We start from the raw sequence: 19,617 nt of genomic DNA on the forward strand, positions 1-19,617 counted from the left end.
TTTGCTTCCTCTCACCCCCATGTAAAGCAGTTTAAAGGAAAGTTCTTCCGAAGAAAATCCAGCCCCCCCCCCGCCACCACCACCACACACACACGCCCGCCTCTGTGCACACCTGTTTTTGGAGCAGGTTAAAGAGAGGGGAAGGTCTTTATCCAGGGAGCCGCCAAAGCTCTCGATCACAAGGCCAAGCAGATCATGCCGTCTCTCTGTTTATCGCCGTCCGTGCCCTCCTATGGCTCTCGGGACGAAAACCCAGCTTTTCAGTGCGGGCTCCATGGCCCCGACGTTGGCCCTGGCTCAGGCCGCACCTCCTGGCTCTCCATCCCTGCTCCTGCTCAGGGCTTCTCCCTAGGCGGTATCTTCCGCCAGGAAGCCAGTTTCTTCCCCTTTCTGCTCATCCTTCAGTTCTCACCTTCCGTGTCACCTCCTCAGAGAGGCCTTCCTAGATCCACATCTGACTGGGAGTTCCCGTTATAGGCACTCACTCAATTAATGACCAACTGACTGCCAATGAAGTCCCCCCCCGCTCCCCGCTGGGAGGTTATTCTGTGAAGGTAGGGGGGTCTCTAGCTGGCTCCTACTATCATCCTGGTAGGTCCACAATACTATTTGCTAAAGAAACGATTGATGGAATGAAGGAATCAGAATACAGTGAATGGAGACCACTCAGTCACTTACACTTTAGTGTGAATTTTTTTGTATCTGAGACCTCACTCAGCACCCTGTTGAGATGGGGAGGAGAGCCTTCATATCCGTCCATCATTAGTCCTGAGCTTTTGGGTTTATGGTGGACTCCGATTCCCTCCAGGGGACTGCGCTCTGCTCTCAGAGAGGTCAGGTCTGGGATGCTGACAGACTCCATGTCAAAGGTTGAATGTCATAGGCTGGCATGGCAGGTGGGGACATGGGCTGGCCCCTGGGACAGGAAGAAGAGCTTCAGAACTGGAGTGATGCCAACCCCCAGTGAATGCTTCAGAATTGGCCTTAAGAACATGATTGTCTGACGGAGAGCATTCTATACCTGCAAGGCGACAGGATTCTGGGACTTTCTGTGGTCGCCGGCCAGACTCCATGCTCAGTTCTTTCTGGAAGCAATTATGTGCCCTGGGGGCCCCGGGAGTATCTGTGGGTGTCCCCTGTAACTCCAGCCAGCAGAGTCTTACAAAAAGGCACACCGGATGGCATCACTCTTGTCTTTGAAACCTGCCACCGGCTTCCCCAAAAGTACTTCAGTTGCCCTCCCAGGCCCTGCATGGTCTCGCCCGCTGACCTCTCTAGCTGGCTCTCCCTCTTCTCCTTTCTCTATGGGCTGCCCGTTGGCTCAGCTGATCCGACCCGTTTCTAATCTGGAATCCTCCCATGTGCTGACTTCCTGCACAACGTCAAGGCCTGAACTGAAGCTTCCAGGGTGACCTAGCAGAAGGCTTCTCACACGTTCGCGTGCCCGGAAATCGCTTGGGTATCGTGTCACGGTGTGGCTGCTGCCTCCGTGGCTGGGGGTGGGGCCTGAGGTTCCAACGTTTCAGTGGAGGCAGCCCCTGGGAGCCCGTGAGAAATGCAGACGCCCAGGCCCTGCCCCGGACCTCATCTGAACTTGAATCTGCACGTTGCCCTCAGCTCACCAGCTGCGAGTTCTGGTGTAGAGCAACTCTTAGGGGCACGCGACCACCTTTCAGGTGGCTCCTGGGGGTCCTCTTGGTTCGGGGTGACACCAGGCCTGGCCCAGGCACCATGATTTTTGTTACTGAGTCTGGCCTGTTGGAATCTATCTATACCCATGAGCTCAGACAAAATGAGACCAGTCCGGCCGAGGAGCCGTGGGTCAGTGGTTGAGTGTTGACCTATGAACCAGGAGGTCACAGTTTGATTCCTGGTCAGAGCACATGCCCAGGTTGCGGGCTCGGTCCCCAGTGGGGGCCGTGCAGGGGGCAGCTGATCGATGATTCTCTCTCATCGTTGATATTTCTCTTTCTCTCTCCCTCTCCCTTCCTTTCTGAACTCAACAAATAATAATAATAATAATGAGACCAGTCCGGGAGCTACTCCCCTCAACGGGGAGAGAAGAAACAGAACTGGCTGAGACAAGAACAAGGAGGGGTGCTGACAGGTGGGGGTGGGTTCCCCGAGGGCCGGCAGCCCACACGGCATGCCCCCAAATGACCTGCGCTGGTTAAGTGTCAGGGGAGATCGCCAGGACTTTTCTTAGCAGAGCCCGGTGGCCTTTCTCCAGTTGGTCTTGATGACATTTCCCAGCCGAGGGGGCCATGCCCTTTCCGACAGGATCTCGGAGGGAAGGCCACTGGGTTACGGGGAACTTGGCAAGGCAGGAGAATCCTGGCCTTTTGTGACCTGTGTATCCAGAGGTCATCTTCTCACTCTGAGAGAGGGAGCGTGGGTGGGCTCCCCAGTCCCATGGGAAAGCCACGGCTGCCCTGGGTGTCTGAGGATTCGGGGCAGCCCTCTCTCCAGGGGTCATCGCTGGCCCTCACTTCCTGCTCGTAGCGCTGTCCCTTTGTGGCTGGCGGAGATCCCAGCGTGGGGTCTGGCTCCCTACCTCCCCTGCACCCACCTCACAGCCCCCACAAATCCGAGTCACGACGTTGGAAGCGTCACCAGAGTGGCATGACGTTGGCGTGCAGATCAGCCAACTTAAAATGGCACAGGAGATAAAAGAACAGACTTATTCCTGAATGTTCTCTGGCCCACCCCACCCTGCAGGGGTTTGCACTGGCTACCCATCCCAGGGAGTGCCTGGCCTTGGGCCATCTCATTGGTCTCTCTCTTACTTCCTTACTCAAATTCTCCTCCCAGCCTGCCCCTCGGCAAAGCAGTTCCTCTCTCTCCAGCCCCAGGCCTGACGCTCCCAGACCCACCTCTGCAGAGCCCAAGGGCATCATGTTTTCAGCTGCTGGAGAGCTTTCTGGACCATTAGCAGCAGCAGAGACCTGCAGGCGGTGAGGGCCCGCCCTTTCCCGGGACGCACCCTCTGCAGTGGGCACTTGTGGTTTCCAGTCGCATTTTCTTCTCTCTTTAGAGGAGCTTCTGGTAGAAGGCCGAGTCCCTGAGGCACATGATAATCTTTTATGTCATTCATTCATTCACTTATTCGTTCAACACGTACGTATCGAGCAAGGTCAGTGTGCGGAGTGCAGATGCGGGAGGAACAAAGACAGATGTGCTTGTTTCTAGAAACGTGGTGACGGATGGCTCACTTCACCTGTGACCCTGGTGACAGGGAGAGCGATTAATACTCTAGGTATCGCCTAATACTTAAGTAAAAGCCGCTGTGGAGGGGCGTGAGTATGCTCCTCGCAAAGGGATTCACGACAGGATTAAATAAAGCCAGAGGAGTCCAGCCTCGGGAGGCCCCCGGGGACCAGCTCATCCACGGAGTCACGAGGCAGCGGTGGAAATGGAGGTTTAAAAAGCTTAAGAGACTTGCTTCTAGTTAGTTACTCAGCAATGCCAGACCCAACCGGTCATATCCAGCTGTGCCGTTTCATTCCCAGGACTGGTCTCTCTCCATCATGCCTTGCGTCATGCAGCGATACTCCAGTGACAATGAGGATAATAATAATAATGTTGTGGGGTGTTTTTTATTGGGGGAGGGGGAAGGATGCTTTCTATGTCCCCGACACTGTCCTAAGTGCTTTCATGTTACCACATTATTCTCATAGAAATCCCAGTAATGCCACTGAGAGAGTGCTGAGGCACAGAGACATGAAGCAACCGGTCGAAGGTCACACAGCACAGAAGGGTTCTAATCCAGGCCATCTGGTTCCTGGGCCCACACCCTGAGTCACAACCCTCTACAGCTTCTCTTTCAAGGGGGACTCCCAGACCAGGGGCTCCTGTAGAGGAATTTGTGTCCACCCACATAGTTAAAGGGAGGCACTTCTGCATTGAATAGAATTTCAGTGCTATATAAACCAACGCTTGGATTCTTACCTTTCGGCCGATCTTTTAAAGTACGGAGTTGCTATGTATAGAGCCGCCTTTAACGTCTGTAAAGCCCTGCCGTTAAAATAGCATAAAAGCAGTTCATGTGATGTGTGTGACAAGAACGGAAATGTGATCAAAAGATACAGGTGAAATGCGACTGTGGGCCCAGCGCGTTAGAGATGCCTGCAGACTTTACAGAGTGAGAATAAACTCATTCAAACCCCAATTGGGTGTGGTCTGCTTGAGAAGCAACTAGATTTAGGGGACTGCTTCCCCCCCAAATCAAGTGTCTCTTAGCAGGGACTGGATTAAATATTGTAATTAATCAAGTAAGGTCAAGCATATTTACTGGTCAAAAATCTTCTAATTGGAGCCCTGACAGCGTGGCTCAGTGGTTGAGCATCGACCTATGAACCAGGAGGTCACAGTTCAATTCCTGGTCAGGGCACATGCCTGGATTGTGGGCTCCGTCCCCAGAGTGGGGCATGCAGGAGGCAGCTGATCAATGATTCTCATCATTGATGTTTCTATCTCTTTCTCCCCTCCCTTCCTTCCTGATATCAATAAAAAAAATATTTTTAAAGATCTTCTAATTGGAGTCTTAGGAGTTGACTTTTCCCACATATGCTTAATTTCCAGAATAACCCTCCCATCACCCCCACCCCCAGGTTTAACAGTCCAGGGATTTCTCACTGTGAGTTGGAAGTCCCAGTAAAACCCAGAATCTGCTACAGGTAAGGCCAGTGAGTTCAGTGAGTTTTCTTGTTAGCTTTTCCCCTTGAAGATCCTGTCAAAATTAACCCTGGAGCATCAGCCTGCAGACTGAAGGGTCCCAGGTTCGATTCAAGTCAAGGGCACATACCTCAGTTGCAGGCTCACGGCCCTGGTTGGGGGCATTTGAGAGGCAACCAATTGATGTGTCTCTCTCATCGCTGTTTCTCTCTCTCTCCCGCTCCCTTCTACACTCTCTCTCTAAAAAAAAGAAAACAATGGGAAAAATATGCTCGGGCAAGGATTAAAAAAACAAAACAAAATGAACCCCGGAGAATATAAACTTGAATGAGTCCATCTCAGCAACACCTGCCCTAGTCAAGGGAAGTGCTAGGAAAGAGAACATTCAAAGTGTGGAGTTTTGTCTATTAACACAAGCAGCGTGAGCCCGAAAAGTCATTTAAATCATCTGGGGGAGGCGGAGGGAGGACACTCATTTCCAAGGGAGCATTGCTGGCTGAGTACAAATGGGTGGCTGTTTATTTTCTCTCCTCCCTGTAAAGGCTGTAATGATGACTGGCTGGGGATGGTGTTTAGCAACCGGATCCAGCAGGTCAGTTATGACAACTTCATCATTGTCATTCGTGCCTTTTGTTTGCGGCCAACACAAAACTGTTCAGCCTTAAGAGAGTCCAGGGCAAGACAGAGAAGGGGGTGGGGAGGGGAGAGGTGGAGAAAGTGAGAGAGCAAAGGAGAGAGACAGGGAATCCAGGCTGGCACACTGGTAATCCCCTTGTGGGGCCCAGTCAGCTGACGTCAGTGGTGGAGGGGGATCCAAATTTGGACTCCCTGTTTTTCCTTCTAAAAGGGCAATTGCTCGTGTTTATGAAGGCTAATCACGTTTGCCCATTTGGGTTCCTAGAAATGCCCCAGGGAGCTGTTATTTTTGGTAAGGGGTCTTCCTGCTTCAAGGGTAAAGACTGAATAGTTTCAGTAGCTAGCATGCTAGGGTGAAATAAAGCAAAATAAACAGCGGAAGTGCAGTAGCCTTTGTTGGAGACCTACTGGGTGTCAGCCAAGGTGCACGGTTCTTTTTTGTTTGTTTGTTTGTTTGTTTGTTTGTTTGTGGGGTTTTCTTGCTAATCCTCACCCGAGGAAAAATTTTCCATTGATTTTTAGAATGGAAGGGAGGGCGGGAGGGGCAGAGGAAGAGAGAGAGAGAGAGAGAGAGAGAGAGAGAGAGAGAGAGAGAGAGAGAGAGAGAGAGAGAGGGAGAAATATGTGAGAGAGACACATGGATTGGTTGCTTCCCACAGGTGCCCTGACTGGGACTGGGGACCGAACCTGCAACCCAGATACATGCCCTTGACTGGGAATCGTACCCAAGACCCTTCTGTGCACAGGCCAGCACTCTAACCACTGAGCTACACAGGCCAGGGTGCAAGGTGCATTTGTACATGTTTTCTCTCTGTCTTTTCAACAGCCCTGGGGGTAGTGGCCTCATTCCCACTGTGGTAAAGAGAACAGTGAAGCCCAGAGATATAATAGGGTGCCTCTGAGATCACTCAGCTAGTCCAGAGCAGAGCAGGGATTCAAATTCAGGTGCGTCTCCTGTCCCAGTCTTACTACACCATGCTGCAACCCCCCAAAACAAACAACCTCCCCCCACCCCAACAAAACAAAAACGAAAAAAACCCACCCCCACCAAAAAAAATTCTTAACGGAGTCAAAGGCAAGTTTAAACATCTCGGCATTTGGAAGGCCATAAAAAGGCAGGCAGGCGTATGTATGTATTTAATGATCTGATCATGACAAAGGTGGAATGAGAAAAAGGCATACTGAAAGAAACGGCATTAATGAAATCATTAAATGTGTTACAGGATTTTTGGGGAACTTACCCTTCCTCCTGGGGTGCTCCTTGACAAGACATTCTGTGTTCCTGTTTTTAGGCAAAAGAGAGAGAGAAAAAAAAAGTGGGTGGGAGTTGAAAGCTTGATATTTGGCTCATGCAAATCAAAGTCTTGGTCTCCTTCCAGTATTTCCGTGCTCCTTGGTCATGTAGAGTTTCTGCTGCCCAACCACACTCCTTCGACGCATGCTCTTCCTTCTCCTACCCCGCTTGTTTTTTTCCGGGTAACTTGACTAACACCGCGCCATGAATCTTGAAAAACGTCTGGTAAAACTGGCCAATGGTGGTGGCAGGCACACAGGGGACAGGTGGGGGGGAGAAGCAGGGGGTTTGGTGTTGTGAGAGAGGGAGAGAGAGAGAGAACAAAGGAGGGTAGGGTTCTTGCCATATCCAAATCAGGCTGCTCCCCTCCTGCTGGGATATGACATGGAATGCCCAAAATTCAACTTGAACGTTTCCGGTGAGTGAACCTTCTAAGCAACGGAGGACAGAACACGTTCTCAAGTCCTAGTGCCATCTAGGCTCGTGGCGCAATGGGATCAAGGCGATGAATGAAAGGGATTTAAAAACATTAATCCATTCCCAGCTCAGGTCTCTGGAAGGCTTCTGGGTGTCCCGTAACACAATCCAGTGTGCCGCATGGGCTCCGAACGTGTGCCAGGGTGTACACCGCTGTGGAAAAGCAAGAAGCCGATGAAAACCCCAGGCCCACGTGGGGAGTGGTGACCAGACTCAGAATGCGGATCAGGAAGCTGGAAATTCCCTCTTGCCTTGGCGTTTCGGCTTCTGGCTTTTCCACTTCCCTAAGTCGCCCCTGTGGTGCTCAGCAGCGCTCCCCAATTGTCCAGACCTGGGAACCGCAAGGGCAGGAGGACCAGGTCGAATTCTCAGAGGCCACTTAGGACCCCAACTCACACCCCTCGCCAGGCCCCAGTGCAGCCGGCAGCTCCTCCATCAGGGGGACCCCTAAGGGGCAGCGCGGCTCCCAGGGGGTAGCTCTCCCCCCACGTTGCCCGGCTGGGCATGAAACGAGCAAACTTTCTCCAGCTGTTGGGTTTCTCTTTGCTGAGTCTACACTGGGGATGTTCAGGGTCAGGAGTGGGTTCGGGGGCGCTGTTTAGGGGCGACCTTGACCTCGGCTTCAGCATCACCCGCGGGGACATTGCTGGGGCCGCCGCAGAGGAAGGCGGATTGAACTCCCCAGTTCGAGAGCCGCCGTGTCCGGGGCACAGAGACCTCCCCGCGGCCCCTCGGGTCGTGGGCCTCGGTCCCGCGCACGTGGCCCTGGGGGCGGGGGAGTGTTGGATGAAAGGGGCGTGAGAGCCAGAGGCGGGGGGCGGGAAGTCGGGAGGCGGGGGAGGAGAGGAAGTCCCTCGTGGCCACCCCAAGGGGAGGGCGGGACGGTGCCTGCGGGGACTCGGTGGGGAGGCGCGGGGAGGAGGGCCCCGGGGTCAGTCCGAGCTCCGAGGGGCACCGACTGCGGGACGCGGGCTCTCCGAGCCGACCCCTCGCGGAAGGGGCGGGGACCGGGGCGCGCGCGGGGGGCGGGGCGGGGTGACCCCGCGGGCGCGAGGCAGCGGCGCGCGCCGGGCACTGAGCGGGGCGCGGGGGGGCGCGCGCGCGAGGGGAGGGGGACGCGCAGGCGGGAGCGCGCGGGGGGGCTGCCCCGGGGCGGCCCCCCCACGTCGGGGCGCGGCGGGCGGCGGCGGCGGGAGCGCGTCCCGTCCGGGTCCCGAGGAGCCGCCGCCGCCGCCGCTGCCGGTCGCCAACATGGCGGACCTCGAGGCCGTGCTGGCCGATGTCAGCTACCTGATGGCGATGGAGAAGAGCAAGGCGACCCCGGCCGCCCGCGCCAGCAAGAGGATCGTCCTGCCCGAGCCCAGGTACCGGCTCCCCGGGTCCGCGCGGCCGGCCCCCCGCGGCCGCCAGCGACCCCCTGCGTCCGGGAAGGTCGGGCGCCCGGCTGCTGCCGCCCCGGGACTTTGGGGAGCGGGCGCTGCGGGGGTGGCCTCGCGGTTCCTGGGGTCCCCGTCTGGGAAACGGGGCCGCGGAGGGCTGTTGGGGGGACTCGGGGAGAGCGCGCCGCCAAGCGCCCCGCGCGCAGCGAGCGGGCGCCCCAGCGAGGGGCTGCGGGAGGCGGTGGTGACTTCGCTGGGGCAGCTCCGGACTGGCCGCCCCTTCTGTCCCGTCCCTGTCGCAGTCCAGCCCCATCTGGGTCCATCCCCCTGTGCTCCCCGTCCCCTTGCTGTGGCTCCCTCCGGCCCCCTCCCTGTCACTCCCTGGGGCTCCGTTCCCGGCTCCTGGCCGTCCCCCTTCCAGCTCCGTCCTCCCAGCCCCCGCGGGGCTCCTGCGCCGGGAGCGCAGGTGGAGTGAGTGCCTTTTGTCCCAGGTACTTCGGCCGCAGTTGGCAGTGCGTGTTCCCCGGCAGCTTCCATAGTCCGGTGGCCCTCCTTTCCCTCTTCTCTGCGGCCCCGGCAGGAATGAGAGGCTTGAGACCCCTCAGTTTTCTTGTGGCCGCTGAGTGTGTCCCCTGAGCGGCTCCCCTCAACTTGCAGATCTGCGGGTGGCACTTTGCTAAAAGGTTGAAATCGGATTCCCTTAGAAACGCACATGGAAGGGGTGCCTCCGGGCAGGAATTTGTTGTTGAAATGACCAGACAAGGGCCCTGGGGAATTGGCAAGGGGCTTGGTGAGGCCATGACCAAGTTGTCATTTTTTTTTTTTCTCGAAAACCATTTATTACTGATGAGCTAGTAAAAAAAAAGACTTCACTAGTTCATATTCTTAGCAGAAAAGATTCTTCAGCAGATGAATTGTGAGTTGCTAAGGGTGTAGCAAAAGCATTACAGTCGCCTTCTCCCCTCCCCCGGTTTCTTTCCCTAATTAATACCATCCCCAGCCGTGCAGGGAATGTGGCTCCTTGACTCTAAGGAGGTCTTGGTGGACTTAGCGATAACAAGGGGCATCGCCTGGGCAGTGAGTTGGAAGCCGTGTCATTTTGTACGATATTGGAATCTGCACCAAAGCCCTTCTCCCTTGGAGAGCATCAGCCCTGGGAGCATCCTCCCCCCAAGATTGGCTTCAGCGATGCCTTGACATAAGGAAACAAAATCTTTCATTATCCGCCGCTTTGAGTGGGTTGTTGTGAAAAGCCAGATTGTGTAAATGAACACGTGCTTGCTCCCTACCTTGGGCCTCCTGGCCCCGCTGAGCCCAGGCATGGCCTTGGTTTTGCGGGATTGCCCTTTGGAACGCAGTGCCCAGCAGTCAAAAACCCGGGCAAAGTGCAGACCCTTGTGGGCCTTGTGAAATGAACAGCTCCTGTTCCAGACTGGAACCGACCCGAAGCTCATGGACACATCAGCTCTGTTTACAGTTTCCGGCAAATGGGAAGGAGACGAAGTAGAACAAGAACCCCCCAAATCAAACCTCAATTTCATTTTTTTTTTCTTAAAAACGGCGTTTCTATAAATGTGGTATAAAATCCTGAATTCCTTTTTCTCCCTCCTTCCCCACTCTTCCTAAAGGGCCCTAAATATTTAGTTCCTCTATATAAATTTAATAAATATGAACTCAGGCAGTTTTTTTGTGAGATATAGAATATTACTAAAATTAGGAACTTCTGCTCTTTTTTTTCCCCCCTCAATGTTTCGAACTTAATGTGACTTCTGCTTTTTATTGTCCCTAAGAATGTAGTACGTGTTAGGGCATTCACTTCCTTGTATAAATGTCTTTGTTTAGGTGGCGTTCTGTAGCAAGGCTTTTTTTTTTTTTCTTTTAAGGCAGAATTAGTGACTGCGAGCATACTTCTTATGATATCTTAGAAATGAGAAACATTCACAGGAGAGTAATTTTAGGAAACAGCTCCTTAGCAATTGATATTCTGTTGCTATTTTTAAAATAGACTCTTGAGTGAGGCAGTTGGGACCTCCTCCAGGGATCCTCGTTTTTTTGTTTGTTTGTTTTGGTGTTTATCTCAGTGGCTTTGGCTTGGGGGCTTTAGATTTGTAACGTGACCCTTTACACCAGTGGTTCCCAACCTTGTTTTGGCCACGCCCCACCTAAGCATCTCTCAAATCCTGATGCCCTCCCCCCACCCCCCATGACATAGAATTTTTATTATTCAAAAAGTGGACTCCTATTTTACGCGGAGGAAGCCTAAAAGGCCATTAGCTTGGTCTAAACAAGCTTCTGAAGAACGCGGCATCCATGAAAGAGAAAAATAAAAGAACAAAAGGACCGTTGACGTCCTGAGGAAGATATCACTAAGAAATTGTTAAAAAAAAAAATAAGACTATGAAGTGATACGAAAAAAATAGCAAATAAAGTTTCAAAACACCTACTAGAGAACTGAAATGCATAAATAGGTCACAATACCTATTTATATACTGCATATGAGGCCCCTAGAGCCGTAAGAAATGCAAAAAACTCAGTTAATAACCCATTCTCGAATTGCCCCCCCCCCCCCCTTAAAAATCAAATTGCCCCCCCTGTGGGGCGTGTGCCCCAGGTTGGGAACCACTGCTGTACACAGTCACCACCACTGCTTGGGCTGAGTTAGGATTCGTTTACAGTGAGATTATCAGGTAAAAACTTCTTGCAGTTTTTGTCTACCACTGGATGGCAGTTAGCGGCCTCCCTGCTGGATTTCGGGGTGGAAGGTTGGGGATTTCTAGATACGGTGAGGAAGTTAACTTCATGTTAAAATGCTTCAGCAGAGTGACTCACAAAGACTAGTGTGATTTCACTCTTTCTGTAAAGGTTACTGGTCAGATGTTTTTGTGTTTCCTCCTTCATTTTGGAGTGACCCATGTGATCACCCGTCTTTGGTGGAGAGGTTCGATGTGTAGCTTTAGTATCTAAGCGAGAAACATAAAACCAGCCACTGGCTCATCGCGGGTGACTTTTTATTTTTTCCAGCGGATGACTTGAAGTCACCACAGTCTTCTGTGCGCTTCCTTATTTTAGGGACTTTGCCTTTCCCCCAGTTTTAAAGAAGAAAGCAACAGAATCTAGCTGTTTTCAATGAAATGCTGGGGCTGCATTCCCTTGCTGTTCAGAGGTGGGGTGGGGGCGGGGGGTGGAAATCTCAGAAAAATGGGACATTCTGCCCAGGAGATGGTACTTGCCTGAGATCGCAAGAGGCAACCGGTTAGTCATGTTGACACATTATTCAATTAACGGACCCATGAGTGTAAAAGCTGACTATTTGTTCAAATCCTAGAGCGGCTTATTTGCTGGAACATGTGTTGAGCTGATGAAACTGATAATGGGATCTACTGGGAAGAGTAAACTGATCCAGGGACTCACTGGGCCGGCCCAGCGACAAACACCAGCATGTTAGAAAGGAAATGCTTTTACTTAATAGGGTCCGCTCCCTAAGCCAGGCCTTAAGTAAGGCCTGGAATGATCAAGGCAGCTTTTGCTTTAGGCGCGTTCCTCTTTTAACCCTTTTCGAGAAGAATGGTTGCCTGGGACTCCCACGTGGTTGCAAGAGATTGAGTGACAGGAAGTTGATCTCTCCCCAGAGGTGTCATTTCTGCTTATGAAGACATTGAAAATTTTGGATCATCAGTTGCAAAGCTTATCCTTTCAAAGCATTCGTACAATATGATAGGAAGGCCTGAAAACAACTTTTTTTAAAAAATATATTTTTATTGGCTTCAGAGAGGAAGGGAGAGGGAGAGAGAGAGAAAAACATCAATGATGAGAGAGAATCATCGATTGGCTGCCTCCTGCACGCCCCCTACTGGGGACTGAGCCCGCAACCCTGGCACGTGCCCTTGACCAGAATCGAACCTGGGGCCCTTCAGTCCACAGGCCGATGCTCTATTCACTGAGCCCAACCAGCTAGGGCTGAAAACAACATCTTAAAGACAGTCCCTAAGGAGATTTGTCGGATTGTTGATCACATTCATTCTGTACCTGGTTGTAGAGCCGTTTCTCTGAGCCACCCAAAGGGGGCGCTCTGAGGAATCCGACCTAGACCCCAGCCCCTTCCTTCACGGGGCTCACAGTCTAGGCAGCGGTTCTCAACCTGTGGGTCGCGACCCCTTTTGCGGTGGTCGAAGGACCCTTTCACAGGGGTCGCCTAAGACCATCCTGCATATCAGATATTTACATGACGATTCATCACAGTAGCAACATTACAGTTATGAAGTAGCAGCGAAAAGAATTTTATGGTTGGGTCACAACATGAGGAACTGTATTTAAAGGGCCGGGAGGTTGAGAACCACTGGACTCTAGTGGGAAATGCACAGAGAGTTGAGTGAAGAAAGATGTTTCCTCCAAAGAAGTTGCTTGAAGATTGTGCAGCACCTGGACGGCTGTGATGAGTCCGAATTCAGAGAACACATTACGTTGGCTCCCTGTTTGAACAGTACGCCGCTCACGAAGGAGCTATCTAGCCGTGGTGATGTCAGGTGGGAGTTTGCATCTTTCTGTTTGTGAAACGATCAGGTGGAGACGGAGCCATTTGTTTCTTCATCTCTGGAAATGGAGTTTCTTTGCTCATTTCCCAAACCCCAATCAATCCCTGAGTGATTGGTGGGTCACTTGAAATAGTTCTGACTGTTTCGGGGTGTAGGGAAATTCTCTGCCTGCACTTTCTGTTATACCCCTACCCCCACCCCCACTCCCACCCGCCCCAGCCTAACTTGGAGCTGGAAAGTCAGTGTTGGAAGAAAGAATAGCTTCCGGGGAGACAGGACTCTGTTGTTGCTGGGGGCCTGTCTATGGATTCCCCAGCGGTGAGGGTCTTGCTTCTTTTTCACGAAGGAAGGGACAGACGTAATTTGTACCCTCCGGTCATCATTTCATTCTCGGTCAGAGCTGATTTGTGCCACGGACTCGCCGATGTAAGCGCTGGGTGTAGCTGTCTGTTCTCAGAAATAGACGTTCCAGGGCCATCAGCCTGGGGCCTGGAGTCGGCCCCCAGTGCCCGGCGCTGTGGATGGGCAGCCCACTTAGATCCCTGCGAGGCCCAGGCAGGCCCATCTGTACTGGGCAGACGTCGCAGGCTCAGCGCCCCCTCAGCGCGCTGCCTTCGGCTTTGCCAAACATCTGTTTGGACCAGGATGGGAACTTCTGGCTCGGGCACCGAAGCTCGCGGAAGGAGAGACGAGGCCTTCAGCCGTCAGGGGCTGGCCAGCGGGGCGGGGACCTCAGGGTCTTAGACAACAGGCGCTGGGGTCCCTGGAGCCCTGACCGGGGCAGGGAAAGAGAACTTGAACTTCCATGAAGCAGCAGCATAATCACTACCATTTATCGGGAGCTCGCCCTCCACCAGGCCGTTCCCCGGTGTCATCGCGGGAGCAGCAGCAGGTGCCCAGGGAGGTTTACGTGAAAGACCCCTGCCCGGTGCCAGCTGAACGTGGCCCAGGTCTCCCTGAACTCGGGTTCTTTCTACCTCGCTGTGCCCCCTCTCGGACATGAGCACCCGCCCCTCTTATTTTGCAAGGAATGGACAGAATAGCGATCCTTTTTGTTTGTTTGTTTGTTTGTGTGTGTGTCTGGGGAGAAGTCACTTTCCGGCGTCTCCACCAGCGACTGGCGCAGCGTTTGCAAAGTGCGGCCGGTCCTCGGATAGAGCGGCTGCTCCCCCGGGACCACGCGAGCAGTAATTATGACTAAGTGAATACGCAGTTTGTTCCTTATTTCCCATGAGGAGCGTGAGGGTTAAATGCCTCTTCTGTTTAACACAAAAAGTGCAATCTTGCTGCTCTTAATGAGAAGTTGTATAACAGGCCGCTTTCTCCCCCCCGGCCCCCCTCCGGCCTCCAAATAATATTTCCACAACTAAGAAAAGAGGGCAGCTCAGGCTCCTCCCCGCCCCCTGCCCCCGAAACCCCCATTCCTGGGAAAAAGGTAAAAGGGCAAGATGGCATTTTTGTCTTTTCTTTGCCGGAAAAAATCGCTTTCCATTCAGATAACCGTCCTTCGTGACTCAAGCCGTGCATCGGAGGCTGCCGCAGGGGAAACTGTACCGTGTGCAGGGCGGTGCTGTCTGGCCCTGTGCTCCGGGCCCTGGCCGTGGGGAAATGGGAATGATTTAGTTAGCCTCTTTTACTTGATTATGAAGTCCTCGGTATGGGAGGTAATTTGCATGCTAATGAGGCTGGATGTCCCAGACCTGCCTCCTCTGCTTCTAGTTCTCGCTCCTTTATTCCTCTCTGTTTTTATCATTGATTATAAGTCAGAACCCCTGGGCCTGTGTTTGATTGCTTCAGGGGTCTCCAGCGCAGGAGACCTGACCCCGCGGCTCCTCGCTCACCTCCTGTGAGCGTTCCTTCCGGCTCGGGGAGTCTTCTCCGAGGTCGGCTAGGCTCCAGCGTCAGCGCGGGGGGTAAACATATTCCAGTACTTTGTCCAGGACGTTATAGGAAAAGCCCGCCAGAGGAGACAGCGAAAACAGTCTTGCAGCTTCTAGACCCTGTGATTGGTGGTTGGTAACCGTCCGCCTAGACCAGTGATGGCGAACCTATGACACGCGTGTCAGAGGTGACCCGCGAACTCATTTTTTGGGTTGATTTTTCTTTGTTAAATGGCATTGAGATATATAAAATAAATATCAAAAATATAAGTCTTTGTTTTACTATGGTTGCAGATATCAAAAAATTTCTGTATGTGACACGGCACCAGAGTTAAGTTAGGGTTTTTCAAAATGCTGACACGCCGAGCTCAAAAGGTTCGCCATCACTGCCCTAGACCCAGCCTTGGGCCTGCACTCTCGTTTGCTGCCATTTCCTTCTTCCAGGGTCTCCGGAGCCGGAAACGGTGACCATGTGAAAGTAGCCGGGCCAGACCTTCACCCTCAGTGAACTTGAAGGCCCGCTATCATCGCTGGCCCCCCGTTGTCCTGTGTCCTCTCCACTGTACGATGTCATACTCCAATAAAAGAGAAAGTTCTAGATTAGGAGCCAGGAAACACGGGCCTGGTATCACTGGCAACTTGCCACAGGGTCTCGGTAAGTCACTTCCATTTCCCATCGGTGCAATGCGAGAGCCATTCATTTCGGATCCTAAAATGTCCCAGTAAAAATCTCAGCCTCCCGGGAGCCTTTTCCATCCATGCCACGTGTTGGTAAACAGGAGAGAGGCCTGACTTCAGACACAGACAACTCAAGAGAAAATGATTGGAGGGCGTATTAAAAGATGGTTTTGTTGTCACGGCACCGTGGGGTGGTGGTGGCTGGGGTTATATGCAGTGCAAGATGTAACGCCTTCAGAAAGCACAGCATGGTAGCAGGTATGAGGCCGTGTTGCACGGAGACCCTCGTGCCATGCGCTCTGAGGGACAGGTGCAGGAGGCAGGACTTCTGGACAGTTGAATTGTTGACAGGACAGGGAAGAGCAAATGTTGACCTTAGACCCGTAGTAGGTGCATTTTCCAGATTTCTTCTAGATTTTCTTCCTCTAGCTCTGTTGTGGCTGTGTGTCTAGAACAGCCGTGGGCAAACTACGGCCCGCGGGCCGGATTCGGCCCGTTTGAAATGCATAAAGCTAAAAAAAAAAAAAAAAAAAGACCGTACCCTTTTATGTAATGATGTTTACTTTGAATTTATATTAGTTCACACAAACACTCCATCCATGCTTTTGTTCCGGCCCTCCGGTCCAGTTTAAGAACCCATTGTGGCCCTTGAGTCAAAAAGTTTGCCCACCCCTGGTCTAGAACCTTCTCCACATGGTGCCCCACTCCGTTACTCTTCTTTCTTCTCTTCCTCTCCCCATTTATTTTCTCCCTTCCTCCCTTCATCCATCCATTCATCCATCCATCCATTCATCCATCCATCCATCCATCCATCCGGCTCTGGGCTATGCTGGCTTCAGTCTGAGTTCACAAGCATCCTACTCTCGAATGTAGGGAACTAAGCAATTAGGAGAGTTGACTCACCCTTCAGAGGTCTTGGCTTTAGTAAAATGCACCAAAAGTCAGCATCCAAAAGCAGCAGGCTTCAGTGCAGTGAGCACAAGGCGATCCGTTCTAGTCTTCCTCAGACATCAGCAGGTCGCGCATTCCTAACCTAACGTGTGGTGCCTCATGCTTGCAAAGGTCTTGGAGGACGGCCAGTCTAGCTGCCCGGGATGGGTGACTGGCCTCTGACACCCGGGCCACCTGGAGGAGCACCTTTCTGTGGAGTTAGGAAGTTCTCTTGTAAACCCTCCGTGCACCCATCTCTTCCTGTCGTTTTGCGGTCATGCAACACCAGTGCCAGCTCCTTCCAGCGAGGGAGATCTTCAAATATTTGAAGGCAGCCTTTCATAGGAAGTTGTGCCGAGTTCCTCGGGTCATTCCTCATATCATGCTGGCGCCTGCATGCTCTGGAATCTCTGCTCGTCCGTCCGAACATTACCTGGCTAAGTAAGATGACTCAAGCTTATGAAGACTAAAAATGTATCTGCCACATTACTGGGATGAATTTAGTGATGGCAAAACTGGTCACAAATCCTACTTAAAGTGTGTGTGCCGGTCCCTGTAAAGTTCCATTCTAGGGAGAAACTCTTCGGTTCCTCAAATGATTTAACATTCATTCCAGCGGTTTGATTAGGGGAATAATGTTTCCCATTAGCCGGAATCTGGAACTAGACACGGCCCCGTGTGTAAGACAACGGCTGTCATTTACTTAGTGCTAAGCAAGTGCTAGGCATGCATGCATAATTTTTAGATTGTCATGAGCTAAAGTATTTTAGGAAGAATGCGAGCTTTAATTGTGTCGAAGTCTCCTTGTGAGGGCTTCAGGGTGTAAGTTTCATACATTCAAAGACCTACAGCTCTATTCGCCGGAAAAGGCGGCCGTTTCTTCATTCTCAGCGGCACCGCGCTCCTGAGTAACACGCTCTTGGTTGGTGCGTTGTGTAATTAAGTCAGTCCATTGCTTTCCGTTATCTTATCTGGAAAGATAACGCTGGCTATATTTTCAGGCTGTTTCTTCTAAATTTTCTGGGTCTGTATTGCTGTTGATAAGGGCTTAAGTTAAAAATGAACTAGAAAGTTCCACGGGAAGGCATTGGCACAGCTGTGAAATACTGCAGACTTTCAGTTTGCCTCGTGACTAAGGCTGTGATGACATTTTAGACGTATCTCTTAAAAATACGAGGCTTTTGCTGTTCGTTAGAGGGGAGTTTCATACTCTGGATAGAAATGGAATGCGTCCTAACGGGCGAGGTCGTGGGGCTTTACTACACACCTTTAACGGGCCACACTTGTTTCACCTACCTTTGCTACGGTCTTTTCTTATAACTGGGAAAGGAATTATGCAGTGACTCTTGCCATGATAGCAGTATGGAGTGTCAAGTTCTTATGCTCTTTGTATTTCTTTTCTTATGTTATAATGACGCCCTGACTGGGAAAGAAATTGTACAGTGACATGACAACGCAAATTATGGAGTGTCAAGTTTTTGTTTTCCATTTAGGACTTGCTTCCTCCTGTTTTGTTTCCAGTGGCAGTGGAGGGAGACTTATTATTTATGCAAAACTTCTCAAATAGAATTGTTCTAGAAGGGAAAGGTGTTTTCTGCACAACAGCAATTTCTAAGTAATGAATGAGAAGCTACTATGTCAATAATCTTCCCTCCCCTCCCCGCACCCCCGGAAAAAAAGAAAAGAAAAGAAAAGAAAAACTGAGTTTTTGTGGTGAGGCATTTCTTAGGGTTTAGTCATTGAGTTGATTGTTTTGTTTTTTGTTTTTTTAAAGTTTCGTGTGGAAAACCACTTTGTGTTTCTGTCCTTTAAATCAAGCGGACTGTATCGGGGATTGGTATTTTAAATTATTTTTTAAAATCAGGCTATTTTATATAAAAATATTAGCATATTTTTCTCTAGTCATTTCATCCTGGAAAAGTTTAATGAGGTAGATGGTGGAAACTCCTTCAGATGAGATTGGAGTTACCTCATGCCCCTGTGGGGTCGGATATATGATGACAGAACAGACAGCAAAGCAAGACTCTCTATCCTGAAGTGCCTGGGTGATCCACACTCCCTTTCTCCCGCCTCAGGAAACTCTCTGGAAACCGGGGTATAACTTGGATCGGTATTGACACGATCACGATGGGAGATCAACGTTTGGACTTAATATTTAGATCTGTGTGTGGATATAACTTACTAGACCCAGTGACATCTGATACCCTATTTTATATTTATGTGATAGGTTTAAATTTAGAGGGGGGGAAAACATCCACTAATACTTGTATGTAGTATTTTTTAAAAAAATTTTTTTTAATTGATTTCAAAGAGGAAGGGAGAGGGAGGGAGAGAGAGAGACAGAAACATCCACGATGAGAGAGAATCCTTGATCGGCTGCCTCCTGCACATCCCACACTGGGGATCGAGCCCGCCACCTGGGCATGTGCCCCGACCGGGAATAGAACTGTGACCCCCTGGTTCATAAGTCGACACTCAACCACTGAGCCACGCTGGCCGGGCTATAGTGCTTTATAGCTTTACACATATTAACTCTTTTTAGTTCTTACAATTCTCTGTAGTAAGGAGAAATTAAAAAAAAAGACAGATTTATTCTAGACTTGTCCTCGATGTGGAGATGTTGAAAGGCATGTTTTGCTTATGGGGGGGGGGGGGGACTGGCTGTCTCCTCACACACTAGTGTCTTTCCTGTGGTCTTGGAGGCGACCCCCAGCCTTTCAGCCTCAGGAACTAGATTTTTCTCGCTGTCCCGAGCATCTCTCTGTCTCTTATTGTGAAATTCACGTCCATCAGCCAAGTCGGCCTGACCAACCCATTCTCTTCTTAGAGGCTGGTGGTTATTGTTTTAAAATCAAAGACCCCTTTGAGACTCTATGAAGCTAGGGGCTCCCACCCCCCAGAACGCATGAACTCACATGGGAGATGACCTGAAAGCCAAACTAGAACGAAAATGTCAAATCTGCTACTTTCCGCTCGACGCTAACTCTCCCAGGAGCCCAGATGCCCCAGGTCTGAGGGAGCAGAGCCTGCTGCGCCCCAGGTTGTCCCCTGGACGTGGCGCGGCCTACAGAAGGTGGCACAGCCAGCACGGGCTGGGCCGGGACCCATGGATGGGTCAGAAGGTGGCTTTGTGGCTT

The 19,617-nt window shown here is 51.5% G+C and overlaps 1 protein-coding gene across 3 annotated transcripts in view; it reads left to right on the plus strand.

The window, feature by feature from the left end:
* The first annotated feature begins 8,179 nt into the window (after positions 1-8,179).
* GRK3 (G protein-coupled receptor kinase 3) overlaps positions 8,180-19,617 on the plus strand; it is an 80,234-nt gene continuing 68,796 nt past the window's right edge. Inside the window, exon 1 of one of the 3 annotated variants that reach the window (XM_059676996.1) lies at positions 8,180-8,445. In XM_059676996.1, the coding sequence (XP_059532979.1) occupies positions 8,333-8,445 (113 nt within the window). In that variant the 5' untranslated portion in view covers positions 8,180-8,332. The remainder of the gene's footprint in view (positions 8,446-19,617) is intronic. The other 2 variants (XM_059676997.1, XM_059676998.1) reach the window with 2 other exon arrangements.

The sequence above is a fragment of the Myotis daubentonii genome, chromosome 19, assembly GCF_963259705.1.
Source record: "Myotis daubentonii chromosome 19, mMyoDau2.1, whole genome shotgun sequence".
Taxonomy (NCBI): domain Eukaryota; kingdom Metazoa; phylum Chordata; class Mammalia; order Chiroptera; family Vespertilionidae; genus Myotis; species Myotis daubentonii.